The 15,109-nt window shown below is 33.7% G+C and overlaps 2 protein-coding genes across 2 annotated transcripts; one reads left to right on the top strand and one right to left on the bottom strand.

The window, feature by feature from the left end:
* The first annotated feature begins 652 nt into the window (after positions 1 to 652).
* On the top strand, positions 653 to 5,129 carry LOC149491556 (ATP synthase F(1) complex subunit gamma, mitochondrial-like). Its single transcript, XM_089699920.1, has 5 exons — positions 653 to 744; positions 1,088 to 1,293; positions 2,958 to 3,121; positions 3,741 to 3,905; positions 4,802 to 5,129. The coding sequence occupies exons 1-5, from the start codon at positions 653 to 655 to the stop codon at positions 5,066 to 5,068; spliced, it is 894 nt and encodes a 297-aa protein (XP_089556046.1). The 3' UTR covers positions 5,069 to 5,129.
* A 382-nt stretch (positions 5,130 to 5,511) lies between these two features.
* Positions 5,512 to 14,889, bottom strand: LOC149491555 (uncharacterized). The gene is made up of 5 exons (XM_089695593.1): positions 14,823 to 14,889; positions 12,863 to 12,964; positions 11,479 to 11,558; positions 6,296 to 6,424; positions 5,512 to 5,952 (listed from the first exon to the last, which is right to left on the bottom strand). Exons 2-5 carry the CDS (start codon positions 12,954 to 12,956, stop codon positions 5,791 to 5,793), a joined length of 465 nt encoding a protein of 154 aa, XP_089551719.1. The 5' UTR covers positions 12,957 to 12,964; positions 14,823 to 14,889; the 3' UTR covers positions 5,512 to 5,790.
* Positions 14,890 to 15,109: the final 220 nt, after the last annotated feature.

The raw sequence follows: 15,109 nt of genomic DNA, 5'->3' as shown, positions 1-15,109 counted from the left end.
TAAGAATAAAATATGTTGTTTAATGTAAATAATATTACCTACATATCAATAATATTATGAGAAGTCTATATATACAACCGCAATAAAACATACAAAACAAAGTCATAATATATGTATAAGTATATAGGTATCCATTTAAATATTGGTACCTAATTAAATAAAGAAACCGGCCATGTGCGAGTCGGACTCGCGCAAGAAGGGTTCCGTACTATATGGGAACCCCCCTTAATATATTTTTTTTCTTTTTTTGTATTTGTTGTTATCTGCAACTGAAATACATCATTTCATCACGGTTTATGAGATAAAACCTGGAGACAGACACCTGGAGATCTGAAGACGTTTAACCCTTTCGGTACGGAACTAACCGTACCTAAAAAAGAAAATTACTTCATGAAAATACTTTACATACATACTTAATAGATTGTACATTTTAAATAGATCGCATCACTGCTTTACATCAGGCAGGATAGCGGTCAAATGCCCTACCTATTTTATATAAAAAATACACACTTAAGCGTTTTCATAATATCATTTATATTAAGAAAAGGAGTTCTTATAAATTTAAAAATCTATAAATGTAATGTGGCATTAAGATTTAAAACTGTCATTATGACTAGTTACTTCAAAATGTATAAATAAGGAAACGTAAAACATGGTTCAGTTAAAACAAGTATCCCTGCGATTAAAATCTATCAAAAACATTCAGAAAATTACCAAAACCATGAAAATGGTGTCAGCCAGCAAGTGAGACAATTATTTTACAGTTACAATTTATCTTTCACCTAATAATAATGATAGGTTACACTGTGCAGGTTTAATGGGCTTTCGTGGTGATTTTTGATGTTTCTAGGTATTATTTCATATTAAAAAAGCACAGAACTAAGTTTGTTTAAATAAGTGATATTCAGGTACTTACATTATTAACGTAAGGTTAACGCGATCAAATGTATTAGGTACTTATAAAAAATATAATATTAACATTTTGGGAAATACCAAATCCTTTAAATAAAAACACAATTGAAATACATTATAATGCAAATATTTTACCTAAATAAAACTACTTTTATGATTCTCTCCGTTAACCCAGGTTCACTAAAGCTGAACGGGAGTTAAAAGCGGCGAGGCCCTTCGGCTACGGACCTCGAAAGTTCTACGAGTCCAGCCAACTGGTCAAAGGGCCCGTCGACAAGAAGCCAGACGACAAAGCTGTGGAGCCAGAAGTGAAGCCTGAAGAAGTTAAAATAGAAGACTCTAAGGCGAAGAGGATCTACGTTGCAATGACGTCTGATCGAGGTTCCGTTTGTAAAGGATAGACTTGTAATTAGGGTCAGGTCGTAGATACTTCTGTCTGGCCTGAATTTATAAACTGTACTCCGCTGGTCAAGGATAGAGTGGTCACTGGTCATAGAACAAAATATGTGAAATTGTTTAATGTTTATGAAGTAATTTTGTGATAACACTAATTACATAATTTTAAAGTGAATACCTCACACGTTTACCGCCAGACCGTGAAAGACAAGTTATTAAAGAGTCGTATTATTTATTTAAAATTTAATCACACAACGAAAACTGCCTTTTATGAAAATTGAATACCACAAGATATTTTCTCTCTTAAAAAAATTTACAAACCAAGCAACTTCTGTACTCCCGAAAATATTCATATAATCAACTTCTACTCTTCTCCCTTTCATGTCTCATGATTTTAAATTGATCCTATTTATGTAAATTAATGAATCGAAAACTATCTCGAAGAATCCAATAAAAGTTTGGCGCAGTCCAATCAGCAGATAAGCGACACGTGGACACAGGCGAAGCTGAGATATCCGGCTATCTCCGACCGCCGACATGATGACCCCAGCTATGTGATTAGACAACACGATCAGTTACATTACGTGTGCCAAGTACGTGAAATTATCGATTCATTATCAAAGGTTTCTCCTATTAAGTAATGGACGAAATTACAATTCCCGGATTAAAATAAATTTCTGTGTATAGACAATTTCATAAAATCAAACGAACGAATTCTTTGCCATTTTAATAAGCTGACAACAATCATAAACCATTTCAAAGATAAATTTATCTCAGCTACAGATTTATTTAAAATAAATAATATTTTGTTTAATTACATTGTGATAGGAGCGTTAATACGTCACACAGAAGGGGTCAATGACGAATAAATGGAACAGCTTTAGGGTTGTATCCGTGGATATTATAAAATAAACATACTATCAGCTTCTACACAAAATACATTGATCCTAACTATCGCAAATGATTCTTGTTATTTTATTTATAAATAAATTATAATCCATTACATATTTCCATCAATACATCGTGATAATATTTTGTCGTCCGTACAAATCACCGATGCTCAAGCTGCCAATCTCCAAGCGATCTTTTATTTTTATTTTTTTATCTATATAAGCTACATATTTTCAAACGAGTGTTTTTTTTATACTATGTAGTTGGTTTTCCTCCACGCTCTGCTCCGGTATACACGCGATGCCAAAAGGTTATAATATTAGTACAAATATGTGTACTTTATAGTATGGGAATTTCGCATTTTACGCGACATTCCGACAATTAATAATGTAATATGTACTATAGCTTTCATCATACATAATATTAATGTTATGTTTCTATTAAATGACTCAATAATGTTAGCAATTACAAAATGATCAGAGGCCAAATCTTTTGTGTAATGTTTTTTTAGCTAAATTGGATCGTCATTTCCTGAGCGTTTTTGTGATTTCAGTTTTCGTTTTTGTTTACATCGATTGCACTTGTAACATTTTTCCACGCCTTTCATACTTTAAAACTGTTATTTAAAGACGAAGGGTCGAAGAGGACTCAATGATCATGAAACGCTTCGATGATCATGATCTTGTGTTATTAAGGACCAGTTATTTGTAATTACACAAATGTGTCCAATATAAACATATTTTCTTTCCTGAAACCAGGGCTCTGCGGCGGCGTGCACAGCGGCGTGTCCCGGCGCATTCGCAGGGAGATGGCGGCGCGCAAGGCGGACGGCGCCACGCACAAGCTGGTCTGTGTGGGGGAGAAGTCGCGCGGGATGCTGCGCAGGACCTTCTCGGAGAATATGCTCATTAATATTAGAGATGTTAGTGTTTTTTTATGTAGAAAGGGAGCCTGCGGCATTCGTGAAACGACTTTATCACCTGGTCCTGCTTGATCAGCTTCGCCCATAATCCGCAATTTCATACTATTTACATTAAGGCATAATAAATGTTTTGTTTGTCATCAGTATTTTTATGGGATGTGATGAATTATCATACTAAATCTATACTAATATTATAAAGCTGAAGAGTTTGTTTGTTTGTTTGTTTGAACGCGCTAATCTCGGGAACTACTGGTCCGATTTGAAAAATTCTTTCGGTGTTAGATAGCCCATTTATCGAGGAAGGTTATAGGCTATATATCATCACGCTACGACCAACAGGGGTGGAGCCACGGGGGGAAACCGCGCGCAGCAGCTAGTATTTTATACGGCCCTCTTGGTCTTGCACTGCTCCAAAAATTGTGTTACCTACCCATTTTACTAGCTTAAATATTTTTCAACATAGCTTATAATTTTAGAAAATTATTATTTGCCTTTTCCACCAAACCAAAATAGTCAAAAATAAATGATGGCACTAGTAGTATAATAACTATATACGCTGGCTAGTTCTTCACCTGCATAAGACCATTTCATTGAAAATTATTTATACTCGTCTTCACAGATAGGCCGTATATCACCAGTGTTCGCAGACGCTTCTGTGATGGCCGCGGCGATAGCAGACTCGGGCTATTTGTACGAATTCGGTGAAATATTCTTTAACAAATACTTCTCACCCGTCAAGTATGAGCTGACGGTTATTCCCTTCTTTAATAAGTTTAAAATCGAGGTGGGTATTAATTCAGATACAAAATTATTTATTTACATAGTTACTGCATTAAAGTAACCTTATCTATCTGATAGGCTTAAAAAACTGAATCGATTTTGATTTGAAATTTGGAATACAGATATGTATTTGGAAGTTAGTACTTAGTACTTAGTAGGTAGGTAGCTCTATGCTATGCTATTTATATTTATAAAACCTTGCCATGAACACCAAAATAATAATATTCTGGTACCTATGGTATAGTCTGAGTCTGGCATACCATACATTATTATAGCGGAACAATGCTCATGTTGAAGGCAATTGGACAGAAATAAATAACTAAATTGTAACCTTTCAATGAACCCCAATACCAATACAAAATATATGTAAATACTTATGTGCTGATAACCATACAGCGCCCTCTGTGATAAGCAAAAGAACTACTTGCTACAAATGATAGGAACTGATTGCAGCAGTTTCACTGTTGCCATCCCGTAATGATTATGAAATCGAATAGATGGCGCTAGAATCAAATGATTGGAAAATGGTTATGCTACTTATGAAAAACCATGGAAAATAATATTATAGTTCCTCAATATCTCGCTTTATAAAATTATTTTATTTATTTTTGCTATTTTTATTCGGCTTGCCAACTTTGGTTCTAAATAGGTAGGTACTTTAGTGAAGGTGTCTTTTACAATAGGTACCTATTCTTATTATAAGATACCTATACTTTACGGGGCAATTAATCAATCCTCTCCGATTAATAATTATTCAGTTTTTTAGTAGCGCTAGCTACTATTACGTATTCTGTGCTTTCAGAATTATTATAATATAGGTTTATTAGACAGACTCCTATTCCTGACTTCAATCACATATCCATTTACATTTTATTACATCTGAAATGATCTCTTTTCCAGAGTGCGCCAAACATAAACGCCTTCGACGACGTCGATGCGGACCAACTCGAGTGTTACGCAGAATGGACGCTAGCCGCGCTCCTGTACTACGCGCTGAAGGAGGGCGCGACCTCCGAGCAGTCCGCCCGCATGGCTGCCATGGACAATGCCACCAAGAACGCGGAGGAGATGATACGCAAGCTCACGCTACTGTTCAATAGGACGAGACAAGCTGTGATTACGAGAGAACTGATCGAGATCATCTCGGGAGCGGCTGCTCTTAAATAATTCACGTAGAAGGAATGATAGAAAAGTTTTGACTAAGAGGCGCAATTGGAGCCTTTTATCTTTATAGCAAGGAATTGTCTATTGAACATCTTTAAAAATTTTTTTTTTATTCCCGACTTGAACTGCATTTTCAATTTCAATCTTTACAGCAAATAACGTGAAGCCGGTCGCTTGATGTAAATATTACTATCAGAGGAAATGTAGGTATTCCTTTGATCAATTTACAGTCGCGGCATTTATAGGAATACCTATTCGTGGTGTATTGCAATAACAGCTCGATCTTGTGTATATTGCACTATTCGAACACAAATGTAGGTAATAGTCGAACTTTGACGTTGTTTGCACTTACCATATTAGCAGCATAGGCTATATGCTATTGTTATAATTACGAGCAGATATTTGTGGTCATGAAATAAAACGGTTATTAAATAATTCTATTTTATTTTTACTTACATTACGGTAGTCATTTACAACAGTGCAGATTATTTTCTAATATTGAGATAGTATAAAAACTTTCTTATTTCTTACACTAGGTAAAACAGAATTTTTTTATAAAATATTGAGTCATTGAAATTTGTTAAAACACAGCCATATTTATTAAAGGTAGGATCGTTTCATTTGTAAAACTGCTGACAAGTTGTATGACCGTCACAATCACCCTATACACAACCACCTCGCCTTACAAATAAACAATATCTATCGTCGCTACAGTCCTGTCACGATCAGTGCAGGTCCTTGAGGTAGGAGTCGTATGAGGTCTGGTCCATGAGCTGCTGCAGCTCCTCCGGCGTGGACAGCTTCACCCGGAACAGCCAGCCCTCGCTGTAGCAGGCTTTGTTGATCAGCGCCGGGCTTGACTCCACGGCGTCGTTCTTTTCTGTTACCTGATGAACAAGTTATTGTTAGATAATTTAAGGTATTTTGAATTTTCAGAGTTCACCTCATGAAACATTAAACAATACAAAATAAACAAATGGTTGACATTGAAAATCTAACCCTTCATAAGATTCTATTGAATTATTGATACGTTTGGCAATTTATAAAATCGATCCAGAATAACAAACTGAAAATGTGCATACAATGCAAATTATTGATTATTAAGATATGAATTGTATTATAACACATACAAATTGTAACACAGATGATAAAATACTGAAGAATATAATTTATCTCTTGAGTCTGCATTAATATGAGGTAATAAGCAAGTAGTGCTATTTATCAGCTTACCAATCCAGACACAGGCGAGTACACTTCCCCAGCCGCCTTCACGCTCTCGAGGGCTCCACACTCCTCACCAGCTCTGATCTCCTTGCCCACTTCTGGGAGCTGCGCGAACACCACCTCGCCCAGGGCTTCCTGGAAACAGTCATGAGGTTTTCTGTTAATAGTGCTGTGATAGTTTGACTGTCGCAAATGGAGGATGCTTGTGTGCTAAAGCAACATTTGCCTGTATATCCGTTATCGTTTTAAAATGATTGCGTACCTTTTATGATATATTACAAGGCACTAGAAGTTCTTTAATGTCATAATTATTATTATGAAAACCATTGGCGCCAAAACCCACATACCTATTATAATTTTGTTTCTCCATTGTGTGTGGCGTTTGGCATGTTTATTGATTAATTACTGTAGGAAAAGCTTTTGATTGTAAATTGGACCCTTTCTATCTATCTTTAAGAAAAACAGCGCAGCATCTATCATTAACTGATTGTTTTAGAATTTTATATTGTTTATTCTTTATAGAATCTTATCTGTGAAACATCACACGGTGAGTTCAAATAATATTGTATTAATTATTATATTTGTAAATAAATTACCAAGTACACGTTAGGTAACGTTAGAGGTTACGAATAATAAGATCAAGTATGAATAAGATAAGCTCTGAGTAAAACTGGAGACATCCAACTGTTATGATAACAGCGAGATAACATGCAAATTTGTTTCCATATGTTACAATGAAGTATTAGAATAGAAATCGTTTAAAAAGAGATAAAACTTTTTAAGTACTATAGTAATGTGTTATTAGTATTATAATATTAAAAATCCGAGAGTCTATTTGTATGCTCTTAGTCACACCAGAATACAATAGAATGCAAATGTATTATTTCTGGAATTCTGGCATACCTAGAGATGGAGTGGATTGCTGGACTACCACGGACCACCTATACTCCTTTTACTATAGTTAGGTCAACGAGAGAAATCAAAAAGATACCTAGTTGGTTCCTTGTTGTCATTTCCCCGGTAAAAAATACCCAGTAAGTTATTTTCACGCGAAAAGCTTGAATAAACCTTCGAAATATATTCAAAACAAATAACTCATAGCAATTAAGTATCCGCTAAAGTTCAATCAATGTTGCCAATCACAATTATATTGCAATGTGCAGCAACCCCTGAAATTGAAGTTCATCAATATTCAATATACTTGGGAACTCAGCCTCTTCAGATATCGTTTTCCAGTTCACAACGCAAGGCAAAGTTTGCTTTGAGCCGAGCTGCTGCTCAAGAACTGTTGATTTAAGCCTATTATTTCTACGTCAGTACTGTATTATTATTAGGTTGAGTACTTTGTTTGTCTTTTAAGAAAAACTTTCTTCACTTAATTCTACAACGAAAAAACTTTAGAAAAATCTTTTACCGGAACGAATATTATTTTAGCAACTTCTTGATTCTACGAACTAGGTATAGACTATTTCACATTTTTTTTAATTATCTTTTTTTGGTATAAAAAGCTGAAAGGTTGACCAAGACGGTCAAATCCTTAAATCTACTTTTTACTTATATAATTTCCCTTAAGAGAGGTACGTTTAACAAGTGTCTGTATGTCTGTTCATTGATTGAAATAGATTTTCTCTCCAATGTTGAAGCAAGGGATTCCTAATTTTTGTTATAGGTAAGAGCACAGACATGTATATGTCTGTGGGTAAGAGCAAGGTGAGAGTATGTTATATATACCAATCGCGTTTTGATTTAGATTTTAGTACGATTATTGAAACTCACTATTCAAATAATTATTTACGACAGGTGAACTCACCAATTAATTAAAATAAATAACAGATACTCGTGTACTGTTGGCTTATAATTATATCTAATGAATAGATAAGAATGCGTGAGAGCGATCGCGCCTGACCTCTGTCCTGCGATTACTGTAACAAGCAATCTTAACCCAAATTTGAACAGCTTTGCCCTTTGATAGTGACTTGTTACTACATCTATATCTATATATATAATAAAACTAAGTCGATAAAATGTGCGTGCCGATAAAACTTAAAAAGGAGTCCCGACACGATAAAGGGACTTATGTGGTGTGATAGCCCTTTATCCCCCCTCGAACAAGAAAGTTCCCGTTTTAATCTAAAGGGCATGTTTTTAAAGATATAAGGGACTTTCCGACCCTTCAACTTGGAAATTAAGTGCAGTGGCGCCATCTGTTATCGAATATTTGAACTTCGGAGACTATATTACACTCCAATAGACATAGTGTGTAGTCTCCATAGTTGTGAGCCATTGCAGCATGTGTAGTAGTGGCGCGAAATTTATTTTATTAATTTAAAATTCCAATTTCAATAAAATCTTAAATTTAAATTTTGTGTATTTATACGTCATTATTTAACGTATATTTTGGAGTTAAAGCGACATAATTTTAGTTATCCAAATTAATTATCAAAGTATTAAAAAATTTAGGTTTTTAAATTTCGCGCCTTTACTACATACGCTACCGCTACAGAAGCTAGAAAGTTCCCGTTTTAATCTAAGGGCGTGTTTCTAAAGATATAAGGAACTTTCCAACCCTACATAGTGGCGCCATCTGTTATCGAATATTTGAACTTCATTCAGGACAACGATTGTTTGGGTTGCATTTCCAAAAGCGTTGCGAGCAAATTTCAATAAAGTCTTAAATTTAATTTGTTGCTATAATAAAGTTATTAAATTTTGTGTATTTGTACGTCATTAGCTAACTTATATTTTGGAGTTAAAGCGACATAATTTTAGTTTCCATCCAAATTAGTTCTCAAAACCTTAAAAAATTTAGGTTTTAAAATTTCGCGCTTTTAGTACAAATGCTACCGCTATAGAACCTTTTATTATGGCGGACGATAGTGACCAGAATACTCTAGAAGGTGTGAGAGAGAAAATATTTTCAAATTTTCTCGAATATTCTAGAGCCTAGCTCTCTGAATATATAAGAGCCCGGTGTCGCTCACCAGAGTTAGTTTAATTTGAACAGCGAAACGAGCGATTTCAAAACGAAAATAAGAGAAGTTATCTGTGAGCCTTTATTTAGAAGTATCACGTGTGAGTATTTTTAATAGTGTGTTTAATTAACTCTCGATTTTGAAACGAAATAGAAATAAGTTATTTGTGGGTTTTTTTCGTGAAATTTCCCTATAATATTAACAACATGTAACCCATCAAACCCAAAACAGCTATGGGACTCTTTCAAAAGGAGTATGAGTGATGATATATTGTACCAAGTCCGACAAGCTAATCCTGAACTGACTATAGAATTCAATGACGAGATCTTCAATGAAACACTCATTCGCTTAGAAGATAAATGTTTAGCAATAAATAATCAAGCCTAAGTAGAACTTGGAATGCCAGCACCACAAAGAAATGCTTTTAGTGTGCTAAACTACGAAATTATGAAGGAAAAAAGTTACAACATCAATGAACTACTTGAATACATTGCTCACAACTCTCAATGACAATAAAAAAAAAGTTTACGACGTTATAATGAGCCGGATAAATAACAATATTGGTGGAATTATTTACTTGGACGCACCAGGAGGCACCGGTAAAACGTTTCTCATAAATCTAATACTGGCGGAAATACGTGCTAAAAAACTCATCGCACTGGCACTAGCATCATCTGGCATTGCAGCCACACTTATGGAAGGAGGACGATCTGCCCATTCTGCCTTACAAATACCATTGAATATAGCCGAACAACAATTCCCGGTATGTAAAATTTCAGGAAAATCTGGACGTGGTCAAATTCTAAAACAAGCTAAAATTTTCATCTGGGATGAATGCACCATGGCCCATAAAAAATTTATAGAAGCCATGGACAAAACATTACAAGAATTGCGAAAAAACTCTGAAATAATGGGAGGAGCTCTACTCATACTCTCAGGTGATTTTCGACAAACACTTCCAGTTATTCCCAAGACAACATCAGCAGACGAGATCAATGCATGCTTGAAAAAATCACATCTCTGGCCACAAGTCCAAATACTGCAATTAACAAAAAACATGAGAGTTGAATTATCAAGAGATGAAACAACAGCACAATTTGCTAAAATACTTTTACAAATCGGCGAAGGTACATATCCTACTGACCAAACGACCGGCCTCATTGAACTTAATAGTGATTTCTGTAATATAGCCACTACTGAAGACGAACTAATCGACAAAATTTATCCAAATATTATTCAGAACTATACTAATGCAGAGTGGTTATTTCAAAGAGCAATTTTGGCCACTAAAAATAATATCGTTGACGATATCAATTTTAATATTCTGAAGAAAATACCTGGTGAAGAGAAAATATATAAATCGATCGACACGATGGTATCTATTGAAGAAAGTGTCAACTTCCCCACTGAATTTCTAAACTCTTTACAAGTACCAGGAATGCCATTACACTAGGCCTTCGTCTGAAAATTGGAACTCCAATCATACTACTCAGAAATCTCAACTCCCCAAAATTATGTAATGGAACTAGAATGATCGTAAAACAGCTATCGAATAATATCATTGAAGCTGAACTTATTTCTGGAAAGACCAAAGGACAGACAGTATTTATACCTAGAATACCACTGATCTCTTCGGAATTGCCATTTCAATTTAAAAGACTGTAGTTTCCAATAAAATTAGCCTTTAGTTTTACAATTAACAAAGCGCAAGGATAAACTTTAAAATATTGTGGCATTAACCTCAAAGAATCCTGCTTCTCTCACGGTCAGCTATATGTAGCTTGCTCAAGAGTAGGAAATCCGAAAAATTTATGTATATATATACTCCGGACAATAAAATGAAAAATGTTGTTTATAAACAAGTATTATAAATAATGAGAAAACGTTTTCAATAAACTTTTTTTTTACTTTTTACGTCATAGTTTATTTTTTTATTTCGACTCTACCACGTCATCTCATATCAACTCCCGGGCGAAGCCGGGTTTTTTAGCTAGTCTAAATATAAATCAAATCAAACAAATAATTCATTTGAAAATATTACGAGTTATTTCACCCATAGAAGGTTTTTAATTAATTTGCTATTAATTTTTTTTTTATTCTGAGGTATGAAACTTCAAAAGCATCAATTGCAAATCTCGTGTTGGTCATGCTTTTGGTCAAAACTCAAACTCTTTATTTATTTTCAACTAAACTTGGTCGTAAATAAAATCTACTTACTTGAGCATAGTCTGAAATGCCAACTGTTCCAATACCACCGTCCACTGACACCCACTCATGTTTCTTGGTGTATAAACGCCCTGTAAATATAAAAAATAACTTTATTAATAAAATATTAGAATAAACGAAAATAAATGCGAAATCGCTAAGCTAAAAGACAGTCGCAACATGTAGCAGGAGAATGATAGATATAATAATGATACCTAATTAATAAAATTAATTATTATCATCAAAAAGTCATTTTTTTTATTGATATAGTAATCTACACTTGAGAGAATATAATAAATATTATTTTAGTTCATTATACATCAAGAATACCCAAATGTTTGCCGCGTCTACTTTAGATATATTATTTGAACGTAGAAACGTACCTATGCACGTACTAATTCCAAGTTTAGTTTATATTTTCGTTTTATCCTATCTTCCTTCTTTTGTAGATTTTTAGTGATAAAAATATATGTATAATTCGAAAATACATGACACTCATAGTTGTTACCTATTACATAATTTCATCAATAATTGTTACAACGTCCAAGTAGGTACAAGTTTCATCAGAATTGGTCAATCTTATCATGCTCTTATCAACGAATAAGTTTTACGCCGCAGGGGGTATATGTTGACAATAATTGTTGGATAAACATCGATGTAATTGTAAACATTTGTATCTCATACGGATTCACTACTTGCAGACGCGACTTTGCGTGGAATTTAACAAATTTATTAAAATTATAACAAGTTTTCAGGCTATTCGTAGTTTAATGAAAAATGCAATGTGGAACTTTACGATTTTATACATTTTAATTTTAATGAATTTTAGCTAGTTAAGTGGCAGAAAATATTTTACACAATTAAATTAAAGGTACGTTCTTAACTAAGTGCTTACAAAGTGTAGCGAGTCATTTGGTATTCGAGTCATCTACTACATTTTTTTATGATTTACAAAAGTCTTTATGAATTTAAAGGTACCTACCTAGTTAAAATTTAAAACATTTTGTGCAATCGCAAAAGTTCTTCGCAAAATAGGCAATGTAACATTCAGTACATATTAATTATAATATAATTGCGTGAGCTTACAGACCCTTATTTAAAAAAAAGCTTTATAAAAATGTAGCTTTTATTTTAAAACAAGGATAATTATATTAATTTCGCATAGCTTTAATTGTCTCGTACAGTTTGGAATATTCTATATTACATTTTTTTTGTCCCTACCTTTTACTTTCAATGTTTATAGGCAAGTAGGGGATCAATAGATCGATATTAGATCCAACTTTTTCTTAAATTTTCTCTCTCCTTTGCAGTTTCAGCTTAAAATAATACATACCAAGAACTTTTCTACATAAAAAATAAATAAATAAAAAATCAAAGAAATAGGATAAATGCATACCTTTATGTTGCAATGTGTGTGCTCTACGACAACAAGAGACGAGAGAGGTGCGGTGTGCGCGTGCGACGGCCCTTACTACACAGCTTAGTGCCATATTTGGTACTGAAAGAAATATTCATAACAAATTAGACCTATATTGTGATCACATAAATAATTTACATTAAGATTTATGTACAAAAATATAAAACTTAATTTGCTCAACAAGTAAAAATTGATGACCCTATTTCATTAAGTTCCAAACTACTAAAAGAATAATTTTGATCACACTTAAAGATTGATTAAATTACTATATTTACGGACATAATAATTATCATTAATTTATTAGTATCATTCATCATTATTTAACAAGTTATGGCTCTCGTTATTATTAATTGTAAATTATTGAAAATTGTATAAATTCGTAGCTAATTTATGTCAATCGATGATCTAATGTGCGATATAATTTTGACGTCAATATAACTGTTTTGCTACATAGAAAACAGTTTACGTTGACCTATCAGTATAAGTCAGGAACGCGAGTATCAAAACACGCTTCTAGGTTAATAGTGGACTAGGATTTAGGTTCTATTATTGTGCATTGGGATTATTATTTTCCCTCATAGCTTTTACACCAGCCAGATAAGGATGTTTGAAAGTATACAAAGTTGGTTTTATTGTATTCACAATGGTTGATTATATGTATTCATAGTACTTAACTGCTTTTAAAAGCATTTCTTTTTGATGGTTGATGTTTTAAGTCGACGTTTTATTTTGAATGTAGCAGTGAGTTTTGATCACATTTTGTGTGATATATTGTGTAAAAAAATTTTTATGTACATACTTAAAAGAAGAATATTAGTATAGAATGCTATTGATTTTTATAACTATTTTACATATTATGAACTAGATAAAGATTGCCTTCGCGGAAGTAACTTACAATATCTTCTGGTGACCTTGGCCCCTTTTTGTTGTATTTAAAGATCTATTTAAACTGTCGATTGACGTGTAGCATACAATTTTGTAATGTAACTATGCAGCAGATTTTTTTTTACATAAGCTATAGTTGTTCCTACTTTTTAATTTTAAGCTAGGTATTGCATAGCTTCTATCGCGGGCCTTGAGTGCGGGGACCGAATGCAGAAATTCCGTAACGAAAAAACCTCACCCTCCCCCTCCCCACGGGGACGGGCACGGAGGTGTGGCTTGAAGACATAGCATGCATTAGCTTTACCGCGGCAGTCCCCGAGTGCCACACGTCTTTTTTTTATAAAAAAAAAGACGGGTTGCACTCCGGGAGTGGCGGCAGAAGTGAAAACTTGATTATTAACGTTCAGCATGTTTGATATTTTGGAATGGTATCCGTCTTACGCATGGAATATTATAAGGGCTTAAAAAAAAAAACATCCGTCTTACGCTTTTTCGATCAGGCCACGTGTCCTGACGCGAGTTTAAGATTTTATACCCAACGCCGCTAAAGAAGTTTTCACTTCAAATAGTCGTATTAGCTACATCACATACAACTAATAAACATCTGAACGGATTTTATTTCTCATTTTCTCGTAAAATTTACAAAAAAGATGTACTTAATCAGGGAAGAGTTAAAAAAATTGCTCCTAAAGTAAACTGCTGCAGACAAAACAAGACACCACTTAAAATTATCAATGAACATTCTGTTGACCTTAGTCGAAATACTTTAGATACAATAAGCACTCGCACTAATTACAAAGTATGGGTTGATAAGGTTAAACAAATCCGGCACAAAACTGCGTGAAATTTGAAAATTTTAATTAAGCCGAGATTTTTTTTCCAAAAAATAGTCACTTTAAATAGTGGAAGGAAAAAGGGATTTTTTCGTATTTTTTTTAATTATTTTTTAGTTCCATAATGAAAAAAAAAATTTACAAGCAAAAATTATCATGCGCAGCTAAAAATTCGCAATTTTTAAATTGTTTCGCATGATAAATAATAATCAAATACTTACATGTGATAGACGTGTGCTTCTAACGACGTGCGTGCACGGAGTGCCCGCTGACCTCTGCGGTAATCTCTTCTGAGTTCACTTGTACAGAATATTGGTGACGACGGAGATTTTAAGACGATTTATATTTCAAATAGGAATAATTGATTTTTTTTTATTAATATGTGCAAGAAAATTGTAATGTTTCCCTATATGAATGGAGGTAAAATAATGGCTTTTTTTATAATGAAAAATAGTAGTATGACGAACGTTTGCAATTTGTTGACTTTATATTAGGAGGCTGTGACGAA

The sequence above is a fragment of the Colias philodice genome, chromosome 1 (assembly GCF_061535455.1).
Source record: "Colias philodice isolate Cphi_HAF_F1 chromosome 1, ilColPhil1 Martin Lab GWU primary, whole genome shotgun sequence".
Lineage (NCBI taxonomy): Eukaryota > Metazoa > Arthropoda > Insecta > Lepidoptera > Pieridae > Colias > Colias philodice.
Note: the sequence above shows the minus strand (reverse complement) of the source record. Positions and strands in the feature narration are given on the sequence as shown.

Excerpts from the sequence above, each read along its gene's own strand:
- LOC149491556 (XM_089699920.1), top strand. The coding sequence starts at position 653 with ATGGTTCAGTTAAAACAAGTATCCCTGCGATTAAAATCTATCAAAAAC. Across the intron at positions 745-1,087 it reads AAAATGGTGTCAGCCAGCAA|GTTCACTAAAGCTGAACGGG; the intron begins GTGAGACAATTA and ends CCGTTAACCCAG. Across the intron at positions 3,122-3,740 it reads TGCTCATTAATATTAGAGAT|ATAGGCCGTATATCACCAGT; the intron begins GTTAGTGTTTTT and ends TCGTCTTCACAG.
- LOC149491555 (XM_089695593.1), bottom strand. The coding sequence starts at position 12,956 with ATGGCACTAAGCTGTGTAGTAAGGGCCGTCGCACGCGCACACCGCACC. Across the intron at positions 6,425-11,478 it reads GCATTTCAGACTATGCTCAA|GAAGCCCTGGGCGAGGTGGT; the intron begins GTAAGTAGATTT and ends GACTGTTTCCAG. Across the intron at positions 5,953-6,295 it reads ACTCGCCTGTGTCTGGATTG|GTAACAGAAAAGAACGACGC; the intron begins GTAAGCTGATAA and ends CTTGTTCATCAG.